This window comes from Acanthopagrus latus, chromosome 1 (assembly GCF_904848185.1).
Source record: "Acanthopagrus latus isolate v.2019 chromosome 1, fAcaLat1.1, whole genome shotgun sequence".
In the NCBI taxonomy this organism is placed as follows: Eukaryota; Metazoa; Chordata; class Actinopteri; order Spariformes; family Sparidae; genus Acanthopagrus; species Acanthopagrus latus.
Window position 1 is genome coordinate 23,053,262 of NC_051039.1, and position 13,733 is coordinate 23,066,994.

Below are 13,733 nucleotides of genomic sequence, written 5' to 3' on the forward strand. Positions count from 1 at the left end.
ACACCTTGAATGAATATGTCAGCATGAATATGTCAGCCACAGACTTCCTGCGAAGGTGATCTGGGCACATTGTGGATCACGTAATTCATCCAGGGATATTACTGAAATGAGTGAACCTGATGGAGCTGGAAGCCTAGTTTTGGAAAAATACACAGTTACGTAATGCGGCATGCACTGTAATTTTAGACTGGAGGTGATAAATCAGATGCTGCTGAGCTGTGTGAATATTTACAGTGTCTAATTTCTCTCTCACACACACATACAAACTCTACTCAAGTTGAAACCACTGGAATATCAAATGTGTCAGTTGAGCCTTCGGTTGTGGACATCTGTGTGGAATAATGCTCATCATTCGTAAGAGTTGGTCCTTTTTCTTTTGCACTCAGCACTTCAGTTAACCCCAACCCTTCCTTTTCTCACAAAACACGCCAGACTGGCGACTAACATCCAGCCTTCAGCATGCATGGCATGATTTATTTCATGAATCCAGAGATTTTACACACATAAACTATAAATGATATAATAGACTCAAAGCATTTTATTTCCATTCCCACCTCCCCAAAAAAGAGAACATGACTGGCAAAGGGATTCCACAGGAAAACAAAGGGTACCAAAGTCTTTCTGGCAAACTGCAACAATATCATGCTCTTTATTATATAAACAAAATGTATACTTTGTCGCATCTCATCCCTACTTTGCTCCCATCATCTTTGCTCCTAGTCAAAAATGAGTCACACTCTTCCTTTGTTTTAAACTCTACAGTATCATCAGAAGAAAACGGATCAGATACAAAAAACTGTTCGTGAAACTATTAACATCAGGTACACAAGTACAAAAAAACCCAAATCACTAAAATGATCAAGCAACCAGAAAGATTTTCTCGTACAAGCTTTGAACTGAGAGACTGTGGAAATGGAGCTAGACTGGAGTTCAGATTGTCTTGTATTTGAAGCGAGTAATGATTGATTATTTGATTGATCTCAGTGGTCACAGTCTAGGTCAAATCAAGCGCCAAGTTTGCAAATGCCTACGCACAGGACATTACTGGCAGAATATCAATGCAAAAATATAGGTCCCTGTAATTGGTTTTGCTGGCAAATCGTATTCAATAATTAATCTTGAAAGCCCTTGAGTGCCTGTACTTTAACATCACAATGCACATATTGAATATTGAAATAGCAGCTCGTCTCTACTTATTGTCTGAACTTATTTGAATTTCAGTGGCTCTTTGGCAGTGTCCTAGCTGTTGTCTGTTTTACTGTGCTCCCATTGTGACTTGAGGTGGTGTGTTGGTGTGTAAAGGGCAATTATATTACTCTGTAATGTAACACCAAACACGCACCACTGCACACACATTTTCACACACACATTTTCACACACACACAGAGTGAAAACACACACAAAGCATGCACACAAAGTAGGCTGGGGCAGGCTATCTTTCTGAACAACATATTAATTTGCACCTCTACTGTGCACACGTCATATAAATGCCGTCTAACTATCCAATACATGCTCATAGGCAAAAGAAAGGTACAGTACTCATGCGCACCTATTCATGCAGGATCTCACACACGTACACACACACCTCAGCAATATGGCAAAGTTAGTCATTGTAAAAGTGCGGATTAGTCCCAGTTTCACAAAGTTGTTTTTATTTGCCATTTAGTATTGGGATATTTTTGCCAGTCAAAGACACTTAATTTCACAGTGCAACACAGTATGACAAACACTGACATTAGGGTCAAGACATATCATATGGGTGAGGTTAAAAAAAAACAAAAAAAAAACATCCATACAAAAACAAAAAAAGGTAAAAATAAAATAAAAAGTGCAAAAAAACAACTTAACAGTCACTGAAAATAGCATTAATTCAAATATTTTTTGCGTTAATTGTGCGAATTTTAAGTCCACTATAGAAACAAATATTTTCAGTAGCAGCAAAACAAAAAAGAAAAAAAAAAAAAAAGAATATGGACAATTTTTAAAACATTAGAAAGATCACAATGACACTGCCAATCACCGTTTTACTTAAGATATCAATATGGCATCAAATGGATATCAGTACGAATGCAGACAGAAACATAAACACACACTCGCTCTTGCATACAAACACACACACAAAAACACAAACACATTTGGTCACAGTTGACAGGTGCCAAGGACATTGCGGTGGGAGTCAAGTTTTAGCTCGGTACCATATCAAAAACAATACATATTTCACACACTGTTAACACAGAATGCCAAAGTAAGGATTTACAAACTGCACATGCACACCCACACACATACAAATCTCAAAGAGACAACTAAGGATGTGATTTCTTTCTACGAGTTCCTCCCCCTCTGGTGAGAAAACAAATGTGTTAGCCCTAATCCTTCCTTCCTACAGGAATGGTTTCTGTGAAGCCACGAGGAAAGACACTTGCTCTTGTGTTTTTTTGTTGTTTTTTTTTTCTTCTTCTTCTCTCTTTTGATCAGGTAGAAAAATGTGACCGGAATATGTCTGATAGATGGATAAGCTCTGTGAAGCAGCACTCTGGTCAAAAAATGAAGGTAGGAAACATAGATGCGGATACTAGACTATCGTACAGTTAAGTAGAATTCAGTGACTACAGATGAAAGTAATTCATGTTGAATCCTATTCCCCAGAAAAAACAGAAAGATATCACCCAGAAAAATTAACAGAGTTTAGACACCTGCCTGTCTGTCTGTCCCTAACTACATGTAGTAGGTCTCGAAAAGTCAAAATAATAGTGCCACCCACAGTCAGTTCCATGTACTGCATGTACAGCATGTGCAAGTGTATGTGTGAGAGTCTGTGTACGTTGGTCTGTCTCTGTCGGTCAAGCTATTGGTTACTCTTAAGTTTAAGAATCCCGTTAAAATCTCTACTATCCCTGTCCTCCCAGCCAAGTAACAGACCTTTCTGTCGCTCTTTTTCCCTGCCTCGTCAACGATTTCCCTCCCTCTCTTTCCCCTGAACTTTCTCTGTGCTCGACTCTTTACCAACTTATCTATTCCTCCGTCTCTCCTTCATGTCCTTCTCTCTGTTCCTCTCTATCTGTCCCTACCAGTTAGTTTTTCTGTGTCGGGTCCCTGCCTAGTTAATCTAGAGGTGTCCCTCTGTCCCTCCCTCCCACCCGCCCACCCTCCCTCTATGGACAAACACATAGGGCGTGGGGGCCGTCCGTCAGGGGGAGCGGCCAATAGCGTCCCTCTCCCTCCCCCCAGATCTGGGCAGTGCAATACACAGATGGATGAGTTTCCCATTCACCCTCCTCCTGCTGGCTCACCTGGGAGGACGGAGAAAACGGGAGAGTGGACACAAACTTCAGTATGACCGTTTACAAACCTTTGAATTGAGTTAAAATGACGGCGCGTGTGGTGTTACCTCTTGGGTGGGTGTAGAGAATCTAAACGCCATAGCACGCTGCCAGTCTCTCCTTCAGCAGAGGGGGGAACTGCTCTGAGAACTGTTGCCAGTTCTCCTCCCCGACCTGCTCCTTAAAACCGTGCAGGATCTGCAGGAAAAGGGCAGAGGACAGGCCCAGAAATCAAAATCAGGCACAACGTCAATATTAAAGGGCAACTCCAACAATACTGCACATAAATTGTGTTTACAGGTCTTGGGGTATACTACTTCACATGTGAAAAAAGCTGCATGTAATCTGATAAATTGCCTCCAGTTTTAACACTTGTATTGTGGGTAAAGTAGGCTCCAGGTTGTGAAAAGGAAGAAGAATGTGTGGAATAAAATAGGTGATATCGAAGGTTTGAAATGTGTCGATTTTGATCATTTGTTTTTAGAGACAGCATGCAGCTTCCTCTGGAACCACAAAAAATTAAATGAAAAATGTAACATTCATAGTAAAATCTTGACTCATGTTACAACTGTAATATCTGCCAAAATAATCACAACATAATACTTTTTTTTTCTTGGCATATGATTCAGCCCTAATGGTGTCCTTCAACAGTTCCCATTTCGGTTCCTTTATCGAAATCAGTCCTGCATATAAGTGTTGGATTGACTGTGACAAGGCTGAAACAACGACCGGGCACTGTGCAGCGCCTGTGGAATTTAATCTGTGTCTTGCTTATTTTCAAAATGTACCCACTGTTTGATGGCTAAACAGTGGCAGCATTTTCTGGTGAGAAAAATGCTTTTGTTTCAAAGCGCTGATGGTGCTTACTTGAACGTGAAAGTCAACATCAACTGGAACAGAAATAGTACAAGGATAGTGAGAACAGAAGAGGGTTGATCACTTGGTTAAATTGGCCTACAATGGATTTACCCTTCTGTCAACACCCTGTTCAAATGCCCCAAAAGGAGTATTATTGAAGTATTGGAGAAATATAGATGCATCTGTGGATTTTGCTGTGAATTTGACACTGAACTTGTACACATTTTTTCTTTTATGTGGTTAACACCTAAAGGGGGAGTGTGTTCACTTCATTTCTCTGAAGAACAAGAGCAGTGTCTGTGTTGCTGAGCTTCGCAGCAGAAAAGTGAGATGAGCGCACTCGGCTTCGCCCAAGGTCTCTACACCTCAGCGCGACTCACACAGCGGGAGGAGTGTGGTGAATTCATGGTGACTTAAAATCAGCCTTTGGATGGTACCGGCTGCATAAACACAAAAACTTGCTCCTCAGCATGTCCCGGACTTTGTCTCTACTCTTGATCAACACACCAGTGTCACCCAGTGAGCCCCTCACCTTGTAGAACATGTCTCTCAAATCGTCTTTAGGATTCACCCAGGAGGCCACTGCATCGCAGAAGAAGATGAAGTCCTGAACAAAGAGAAAGAAGGTTTGAAAAATACATCAAGTCCAAAACAACATCTGTGGTTTACAGCCAATTACTGTTAAAGGAGTGACTTAAAGCCTGCAGTGTACAATGCATCACCTGCACCACGCCTCCTGGGTTCACGCCAATCATCATGCAAATCCCGCGGAAGGCAGAGTCTTTCTCCTCGTTGTCTCTGATGTTCCGCAGAGACGTACACCTGCAGCATGTAATATCAAATCAATTATTACCCGTCACAAATTCCACTGTCACTCACTCATCAATCAATTCTCTTTTCTAGTCAACGAGAGAACACTGATTAAATCTGCAAAACTAGAACAAGTGAGATGACATAAATGGTGGCCTCTTGCTGTGCGAAAGGACATTTGTCTTTTCCTAAGCTTGAGAAAAACTCACAGACTTCAGTGTTTCATTGTCATAACTTGCTGATTCAAATCATTCCAAGAATATATTTGAAGAATGTCAATACTGCAGTCCCTGTAATGCTGTGATTGTGCTCTGCAGCAATGTGATCACACACACACAAAAAACGCAAGGGTTTTTGGAAAAAGTGAGAAACATCCTAGAAGAGAAGAATGTCCATTATCTGATGGGGAAAAAATGCTGCAAAAGTCTCTTGCACGTCTGGATAAAATAATTACATGCAGAGTGGAGAGCGAAAAGGGATACCATGTGATGTGGCAAGACCACAGTGGATGAGAGGGAGCCTCCTGAACATCTGATATATGACAGCTGCCAATGCTGACTGTGTGTGTGCAGATGTTGTTAGTTAAATGCCACCACAAAGATGTCAAGGCACGAGGGGAATTAAAGACTCAGAAAAAAGAGATTTAACAGTCGCTCACCAAGGTCGGATAAACTGTGGCAACATAGCAGCAACCTCCTGAGGACACACGTAGCCCAGTCGACCGATGGTAATGGCTGGAGAAGGGCAGACAGGATACAGGACTTCTGTTAGAACAGTGTGTGTGCAGGATCATGATGCTAACTGGGCTATTTTCTCCCATGTGAGTGACTAAATGATCTTGCTGCTGATTTTCAACTGTCACTCCTAAAATACGATGACAAAAATCTGTCTAAAGCCAAGTATCATAAAGTATGTGTGGGTAGTCAGGATACCTGTGTTCTCCAGCAGGGTCTTGGGAGTGTTGGGCCGATTAATAATCTCAACCAGCTGGTTCAGGACCATAGCGATGTACGGCTGCATCTCCACTCCTGTTGAGAAGCGAGTTTAAGTCAGACACACACATCAAGACATCTCATATTCAATGGCACCAGCACTTCACAGCATCGCGTATAAGTACATTTGCCAAACTCACCCATCTGCATACAAATCTCTCCTATGGCCCATGTAGCATTGTTGCACACAGAGATGAACTCTGGGTTAAGATTTGTCCCGAGGATAGGCATGAATTCAGCTGCAAAACAAACACGTAAGAAAAAAAATGTTATCACACTGAGCTAAGTTCACACGTCAAGATTTTAGCCCCGATCGCAGACAAAGATCAGAGACAGAGCAGGCACGCTGTGCAAATGTGATCCAGGCGCTTGGGAGCATTTCACCGACAGACAGGCTGGATATCTTGCTGAGTCAGAGACGGGTCGGGGAGCCAGGCATGAGCTACAGCCAATGTGTGCACTCCTCTCATTTCTCCCTTTGCTGTCATCCAATTTACAATTTAGGGCATTTAGCAGACGCTTTTGTCCAGAGTGTCTTACAATAATTCATACATTTATACACCGATGGCGGCGGCTGCCACGCAAGGTGCGGACCAGCACATCAGGAGCAGTTTCGGGTTCAGTATCTTGCCCAAGGACACTTTAACATGCAGACCAGCGGAAACAAACCAGTGACCTTCCGATAACAAGACGCTGGCTCTACCTCTGAGCAGCATACAGCTCAATAATAGCTTATAGTTTCAATCAGAAGGCATACACACAAGCTGTTTAGTATTTGTAATTGTGTTGTTCTTCCTGAACCGCAACACCAGCAGGCAGTTTCACATTTTCAACGCAAAAAACACTCCTTGCTGTGTGCATATCTGATTCCGTCCTCTCACCCATATTCTTTTCTTTGCTTCCTTGTTTTACCACATCATTCCTGTGTCACATTTCACATGTACATCTTGTTATGTGTGACCCCCGGTTGCTGATCAGTCATGTACTGTGCAAGGCGAAATGACTATAAGGCAGAAAGTTGTGTAGTGTGAACAACACAGCGATCTGACAACTTTGAGAACTGTGCAGTGTGGCCAAGGCATGAGATGTGTGTGTGTGTGTGTGTGTGTGTGTGTGTGTGTGTGTGTGTGTGTGTGTGTGTGTGTGTGTGTGTGTGCCAAAGAGACAATGAGATAATTACCAATACATGGTTTGACATGAGGGAAGCAGGCCTTAGTCAAGTCACCCAGAAGTGCAAATGAACTCTGTCTTACTTCAGGCATCGTATCCTGGGACAAGAGACAGAGAAGCAAAGAAAGAATGTGAACACACACCGTCAGCAGACCTCGAGGTTTAGCCAGTGTAACAACTAAAAGCTCACTGTGGCTCTTCTCGTGTCTGGCAAGAAGTTTGATAAAAAAAAATATTCAGCTCACTAAAAGCATTGATGAATGACTTGATTTGTTTTGCTGACGCAGCTTGTAGTGATCATTGGCAGCCAGCACTAAAACATTTGATTAATACTGTGCACTTCCTGCAGCTGCTTCTCAACAATAGCCACCAACAAATTCAATGAGAAGCAGCATGTTAGGGAGAAGTTCAGTTTGCATAAGCAGTGACAAATACAGCTGTAGGGTGGTTGTGGCTGGAAAGGGAGACCTCTGTATATGAGTTACATCACAAACACTCAAGTAGATGCATAGTTTGGCTTCCATACAGCCTTAAAATTCAAGCAATTCAAGATACCAAAACCAGTTTATTTTTACCAGCTGTTCATATTAACAATTATTATATGTTTTGATCATGGTTAATTAATGCTCAACTCCAGGGGACAAAGTACAATCTCTAGTCGTTTTCTGTGAATTGTGCAGGCAATTTAAATCCAGCAAGGTATGGTGGACTCTGCCAATGACAGTGCGAGGTAACAACAAAATGTAAACACACTGACGCGCACACACGGGCTCTCCTCACCTGCATGCACTGGAAAAGTAGAGTCATGATATTACTGCGGGCCACAAGCGTGTCCACGTGGCCCCCGAGACCCTCAGCTAAGCCACTTAAAAGATCCAGAGCCACGATCATGAAGTCCTTGTCAGGCGCTTCATATTGGTCTGGCTGCTGGCTGTACATCTGAGACACACAGAAGAGAAGATGGAGAGAATACGTCAAAAGTGGTGCCATGCCATCGACTGTCATTTATAGGTAAAGCAGCAGACACATAAACTGCCTCTGTGGACAATTGCGTGGAACTCACCATGGCCTGAGCCAGTGTCTTCTGGACCAGTGTGACACATCGCTGGTAGACGGGCTCACAGTACGGGAGGAAGCCGCTCTGCAGTGCCGTGGCAACGGACGATAGACACTCAAGCAGAGGGAAGAGGTCTTTGTCTTCATCCTTCAGCTCGTTCCACTTGGCGATCAGCGGAGGCATCAGCTTCTGGATGTACTCCTAAAAAGTGTGAAGCCTGTGATTCATTCATTCCTTTACCACAATTTCAGTGTTGCGCACATACCAAAGGTGTGTGAATGTTTCGCTCACAGGCTGGTTGAGATGGTGCCCCACGGAGTCGGCCAGCGTTCCGATAGCATCGTAGAGGATGAGCAGGTTCTTGTGCTGGTATTTCCCAAAAGCAAAAACCAGGGTGTCCAGGATGAAGCTCAGGTAAGGCACCAGCTCTGTACACGCCTCCTCCTCCAGGGTGGCAAACGCACTGCAGAATAAGCAAAATTGGTTAGAGGGTTTCATGAATTAAAACAGATAAACATAGGAGAGAGGAACATACGGAGAGAGGAACAGCTGTACCTGCATGCTGCTTCCTGTACCCTCTTATTGCCATCCAGGATACGTTTGAGCAGCTCAGTCATGAGTGGCTTGAGGTGAGCATCCGGGGGCTGGCTGACCACCCAGTGAGCGTATCGGCTAAGGGTCCAGCAGGCGATGGAGCGGACCAGAGCCTTCTTGTCACACAAACACTGGATTAGGTGAGGGATGAGCTCAGGCAAGTAAGGTACCATACCTTGCATACAGCCTGGGGGGAGAAAAAAGGTTTTACACATCTTGGAAGGAAAGGTGCAACATTTTGGGAAATGTGTTTATTTAAAAAACCACCACGGTCAGCTGGTTAGTTTAAGGTAGCAGAAGGACTGGAAATGGGGCGAAACTGCCAGTCTGATTCTGTCCAAAAGGCTAAAAAATCAACCTACAGCAACTATAAAGCTGTTTGTTCCTTATCTCTGGCAATAAAAATAAGAATATTTAGTGAGTGCATAGTCTCACCCTCAGCGATAGCCCCAAGCACTAGGATGCCAGACTCCTTGATGACCCAGTCAGGGTGGAAAAGCAGGCCTTTGAGCAGGGGCAGAAGATGGGGGAGCAACTCCTCGCGAAACACATTGGCAAGAACGTCCAGAGCTGCAGCTGAACACTTCCCTGGAGGGGGAAACCACAATCATGGTTAAACATTTGAAAACTGTAATAATAGACATTGTTATTATGTTTGGGAAGATGTTAAAAGTCCAGGAATGCACTTAAAGAGGTGCATATCTGTCTGTAACTCACGCAGGTTCCAGTCAGACAACGTATCATCATCGTCGTCCTCGTCATCATCGATGTCCTCCCCCTCCTCGCCCTCCCCTCCTTCGTGCTGCAGAGTGACGGTGCGGGACTTGTGGAAGCGGGGCTTGATGTCTTGCTCGCTGTCGGGAACGGCTTCATCCTCTTCAACGTCGCCCTGGAGGACAACAGAGAGAAAGGTGAATGCAAAGCAGACACAGGTAAAAAGGTGGAGACAAGAAGAGAAGCAGGGTGTCTGCATGAGGAACAAGTGATTTATTTAAAGGGGAGGGGGGGCTCACCTTTAGAAGAATAATGTCAATCTCAGAGTATTTCATCCCATTTACCAGGATAGGTATCAGTCTGAAAAAAGAGACAGACAACCACGTTACTACACAGATTAAATTTATACAAAACTCGACTTTCACTTCCTTGTCATAAACCTAACCCTGTTACTTACTGGACCAAGTGGCCAGACAGGGCCTCTTTACAGATGGGCTGCTCAGCCAGAGTCAGCCAGAACTCACAGGCCTCCAGAGCCACATTCTCGTCTGGGTCCTGGGTCCGCTGCAGCATGTACTGGTGACAGACAACAAGAGGAGGCAGTGATGAGGCAGAGGGAGGAGGAAGGGAAAATCACACCGGTTTTCTTTGGAAAGCGGTGTGTAAGATCGAGTCCAACCCTCACCTGGATGATGCTGTGCATGTGCGGGATGAGGCGGTCGATGCGCACTTCCAGCAGCATGACCAGAGCTCGGCACACGTTCTTCCGCACTTCGCTGTCCTCGTCGCCAGCCAGCGCAAACAGACTCTGGGTACCAAAGACGCCAGGAGAGGAGAGTTAACAGAAGCAAACTCTGTTTGACATGCACTTCAATTGGCTGTGACACATTCACATATTGACAGGGACCTGAAGAGGGTTCCAGTTAACCTCTTTTACATTATAGTAGGGCTGTCCCAAAAATGTTTAAACTGAGAGATGGGTGTAGTTTCAGACTTCTTAAACCCCATAGAGGAGCTTCATTTCTTGCTCTCTTTATCAGTATTTAGACTTGTTTTCTGTGCAGCCGCTGCAATGTCTCCTTCCTTCGAATACTGATTTGGAGGTCCATTACCATGGCAACGGCAGAAGCTTAGAAGATGGCTCAGCCTGACTTTAAAAGACAACTTCCTGCATTGCAGATACCAAATATGGCACAGAGGTAGCAAACAGCCAGATAAAGTGATTCAGTACGGACAAAAATATGTTCAACGTAAACACAAAACTCAAACTGACGTCATTACACATTCCACCTCTGAGAAGCATTAAAGGTGAACCCTGTGACATTTCAACAAAATTACATGTGAGAAAGGAAGGTTTGAAAACAATGGAAATGACAACAGAAACATAATCCCATAGTGCTCACCTCGATAAAGGTGTCAATGTTATCCATTAGAGCTTGAGCTCGACCGATGATGAACTGGTTCACACACGCTATAGCATGGGACCTGAGAGAGAGACAAACGACTTGGATCTATGATGATGGTTTAAACAGAGAAAGTCAAGGTGGCAAAGCTCGGGAGGACAGATAAAGTGTATGTAGATCAGGAAAGTTAAGAGTCAGAAAGCACAGGACCGGCGTTTCACTGACCTGATCTTTGGGCTGCAGTGCTTGAAAAACTGCAGGAATTTGGGGATCATGATGTTGAGAGGTCTGTTCAGGGCATCACTGTCCAGCAGCTCTGATGAATCCTCGCAGATCTTCTGCAAAGCTCCAAATGAACCCTGAAAAGGCAGAGAGAGAAGTCATTGAAGAAAGCATGTTAAAGACAAAACCAAAAGACAGAAATCTGATCGTCACATTAACATTAAAAATGTAATCTGTGTGTCCAGGCGGCCGAGTCTGACCTCGCAGGTGTTATAGTCCTCGGAGTTGAGCAGATTACAGAGCTGAGGCAACAGTTCGGGCCAGGTCTGCAGCTCTCCCTTAGAGGCTATAGTCGTGATCAGGATACCTTTATGACAGAGAAGAAAAAATGTAGTTAAAGATAAGTTCGGCCTTGACATTTAGGACTAACTACAAAGTGAACTCGTCATTGCATCCAATCATTTAAAAACATCTGAAAAACACTGCACTGGCTCCCACGCAGCCACATTACCTGCAAAAATTCGCCCACCTACATACTGTAGTAGTCTGACTCACACTGGCTAGAAACTACAACCAACACTTTGCTCTCTCTTTCTCCATCCACTCTCGCTCGCTCGCTCAAACACCCACCGATCGTAGCTCTGATAAGCGGCGATGGGTCCCCGATGTTGTTGAGGCATTCTCGTTTGATGAAGTCAGCCACGTTGGGAGGGAAGTTCTGGTAGTGGGCCTTAACATTGTTCTTCAGTATCAGACCGCTGAGAGAGCGAGTGGGCTCGTCTTGAGAGGGAAAGGCAGCAGAGAGGCAGAGCGTAAATACATTTCAAAAACTGGAAAGAAAAGATCAGACGCAGAAACACTCGCAGGGGACAAGCAAAGTTAGGGCGGCTCTTCAGTATGTGAGAAAAGGCTGCTCCATTGTAGGCATCCTTACTTTCAATATGCACGTACGTACCCTCGGATTTGAGGCTTGTGAGGACAAAGATGAGATAGTTGTTGAAATCTGGAAACTGGTTGAGTTGCTCCAGTTTCTGCAGGCTCTGTTAAGGAGAGCAACCGTCCCTGCAGCAAGGCAAAAAAAACTCACACATCCCTCCTATACCTCGAGTTGCTGTTTGAGATTCGAATTAATACACAATCACAATCAATTGCAAGCCGAGCACCACAACACACCCAGTCAGCTTTTTGTTGTCATCGGCTTTGGCACACAGGCTCTGGTGGCAGAAGCGTCATCTCACACCTTTGTCTCTCGCTCTCATTATCTCTCATCACACGCTCACACGTTCACATGCACATATTAAAGGATACTTCTTGCACAGCTCTCTGTGTTGCTGTGTCTGGGGACTGGGAGTCCTTGAGTAGCTGAAGCACTTGCTGCAGACCCTGTTCATCTGGCTGCCACTCCATCCTACAACACACACAAACACACACACACATTACCTGTTTATGAAGAGTGCACCGCACATAGCTCACGGCCCCAGCTGGGACGTTACAAGTCAAATCACGTAGTGTTAACGTTAGCTACGCAGTAACGAATACAGACGTGGCTAACAAACAAAACGAGCTAATAGCAGCAAAACGTCAAACCCTACCGGTAACCTCATAATAGGCTACTTCAGTCTTATTTATTTTTTTTTACATTAATTCTAAATATTTTTATTTGTAACGTTAGAAAAATCACTGCCGTGGACGCTTTCATGTCTGTGAGCATCCTCCATCTCTGGCTCGCTGTTAAGTCACATGAAACCCGAGAGTGACCTTCACTAAGTTATAGTTACACGACCAAGTAGCCGCACAAACTATCAACTGCGATCTAACCAGCCTCTCTTCACGTAAGGCCCGGACTGCACAGGCGCAAACGTCTGGCTCATTCAAGATAGCGAGCTAGCTTAGCGTCGCTATGATACATAACACATAGTTACAACGTCCACACAGGAAACAGCTGCAAAACGCCGCCACACGCCAACCCACTGGACGCCGCGTTGCGCTGTCAAAGTGGTGTTTTCAATCGAAGCAACAAAGGCGGCGCAAACGGAGCGTGATAATAGTCATAACAGAGCAGTCGCACATCAACCCCGGTAGCTACCAGTAGCATGACTAGCTAGCATCATATTGAAAGTACCGCGAAAGGTGTTACCTGGTCACTCCGGTGTGGTAGATCTATATTTCTATAGACAACAGTGCGGCTACGCTATAACAACTAACATTAAATCAAATCAGACTGCGATCTGCGTCGCTGAATGTGAACTTCGGCTCTCAGTGGATCTGTATGGTCGCTGTGCTAGCTGGTATGTGACAGAGATTGCATGCCTTGCAACCAAGCCGGCTGATCCGTTTGATCATGCTCGGCTTCCGTACTGGACTCACCGTCGGGCAGGGTTAGCGTTTAGAGCCGAGCCACTGAGTTTACAAACAGTTTATGTATCAGTGTTTGCTGGTGTCCTAACGTTGCGTTAATTCATGTTAATGCATCACATACCTCTATTTACTAGACATACGCTGAAGAGATGTTATGCAGTATGCATCACATTGTGTTGCGTTTCACTTCTGACCACCAGATGGCGTCAGCTTTACATTATCAGATCATATAGCT

The 13,733-nt window shown here is 44.4% G+C and overlaps 1 protein-coding gene across 4 annotated transcripts; it reads right to left on the reverse strand.

Moving 5' to 3' along the window:
• Positions 1 to 3,152: 3,152 nt before the first annotated feature.
• On the reverse strand, positions 3,153 to 13,528 carry LOC119018022 (transportin-2). Of its 4 annotated transcripts, none has more exons than XM_037095452.1 (24): positions 13,278 to 13,528; positions 12,449 to 12,548; positions 12,096 to 12,171; positions 11,771 to 11,920; positions 11,401 to 11,507; positions 11,144 to 11,277; positions 10,919 to 11,000; positions 10,201 to 10,323; positions 9,973 to 10,091; positions 9,815 to 9,875; positions 9,519 to 9,690; positions 9,237 to 9,389; positions 8,763 to 8,988; positions 8,499 to 8,670; positions 8,214 to 8,408; positions 7,931 to 8,089; positions 7,161 to 7,254; positions 6,121 to 6,219; positions 5,921 to 6,016; positions 5,647 to 5,722; positions 4,901 to 5,000; positions 4,711 to 4,785; positions 3,389 to 3,518; positions 3,153 to 3,290 (listed from the first exon to the last, which is right to left on the reverse strand). In XM_037095452.1, the coding sequence occupies exons 2-23, from the start codon at positions 12,545 to 12,547 to the stop codon at positions 3,411 to 3,413; spliced, it is 2,676 nt and encodes an 891-aa protein (XP_036951347.1). In that variant the 5' UTR covers position 12,548; positions 13,278 to 13,528; the 3' UTR covers positions 3,153 to 3,290; positions 3,389 to 3,410. The 4 variants fall into 4 exon arrangements, with proteins under 4 accessions (XP_036951347.1, XP_036951517.1, XP_036951437.1 ...); XM_037095622.1 differs by lacking the exon at positions 13,278 to 13,528 and adding an exon at positions 13,063 to 13,084; XM_037095542.1 differs by lacking the exon at positions 13,278 to 13,528 and adding an exon at positions 12,733 to 12,931.
• Positions 13,529 to 13,733: the final 205 nt, after the last annotated feature.

Excerpts from the sequence above, each read along its gene's own strand:
- LOC119018022 (XM_037095452.1), bottom strand. The coding sequence starts at position 12,547 with ATGGAGTGGCAGCCAGATGAACAGGGTCTGCAGCAAGTGCTTCAGCTA. Across the intron at positions 12,172-12,448 it reads CACAGAGAGCTGTGCAAGAA|AAACTGGAGCAACTCAACCA; the intron begins GTATCCTTTAAT and ends CAGAGCCTGCAG. Across the intron at positions 7,255-7,930 it reads TACTTTTCCAGTGCATGCAG|TCCCAGGATACGATGCCTGA; the intron begins GTGAGGAGAGCC and ends CTCTGTCTCTTG.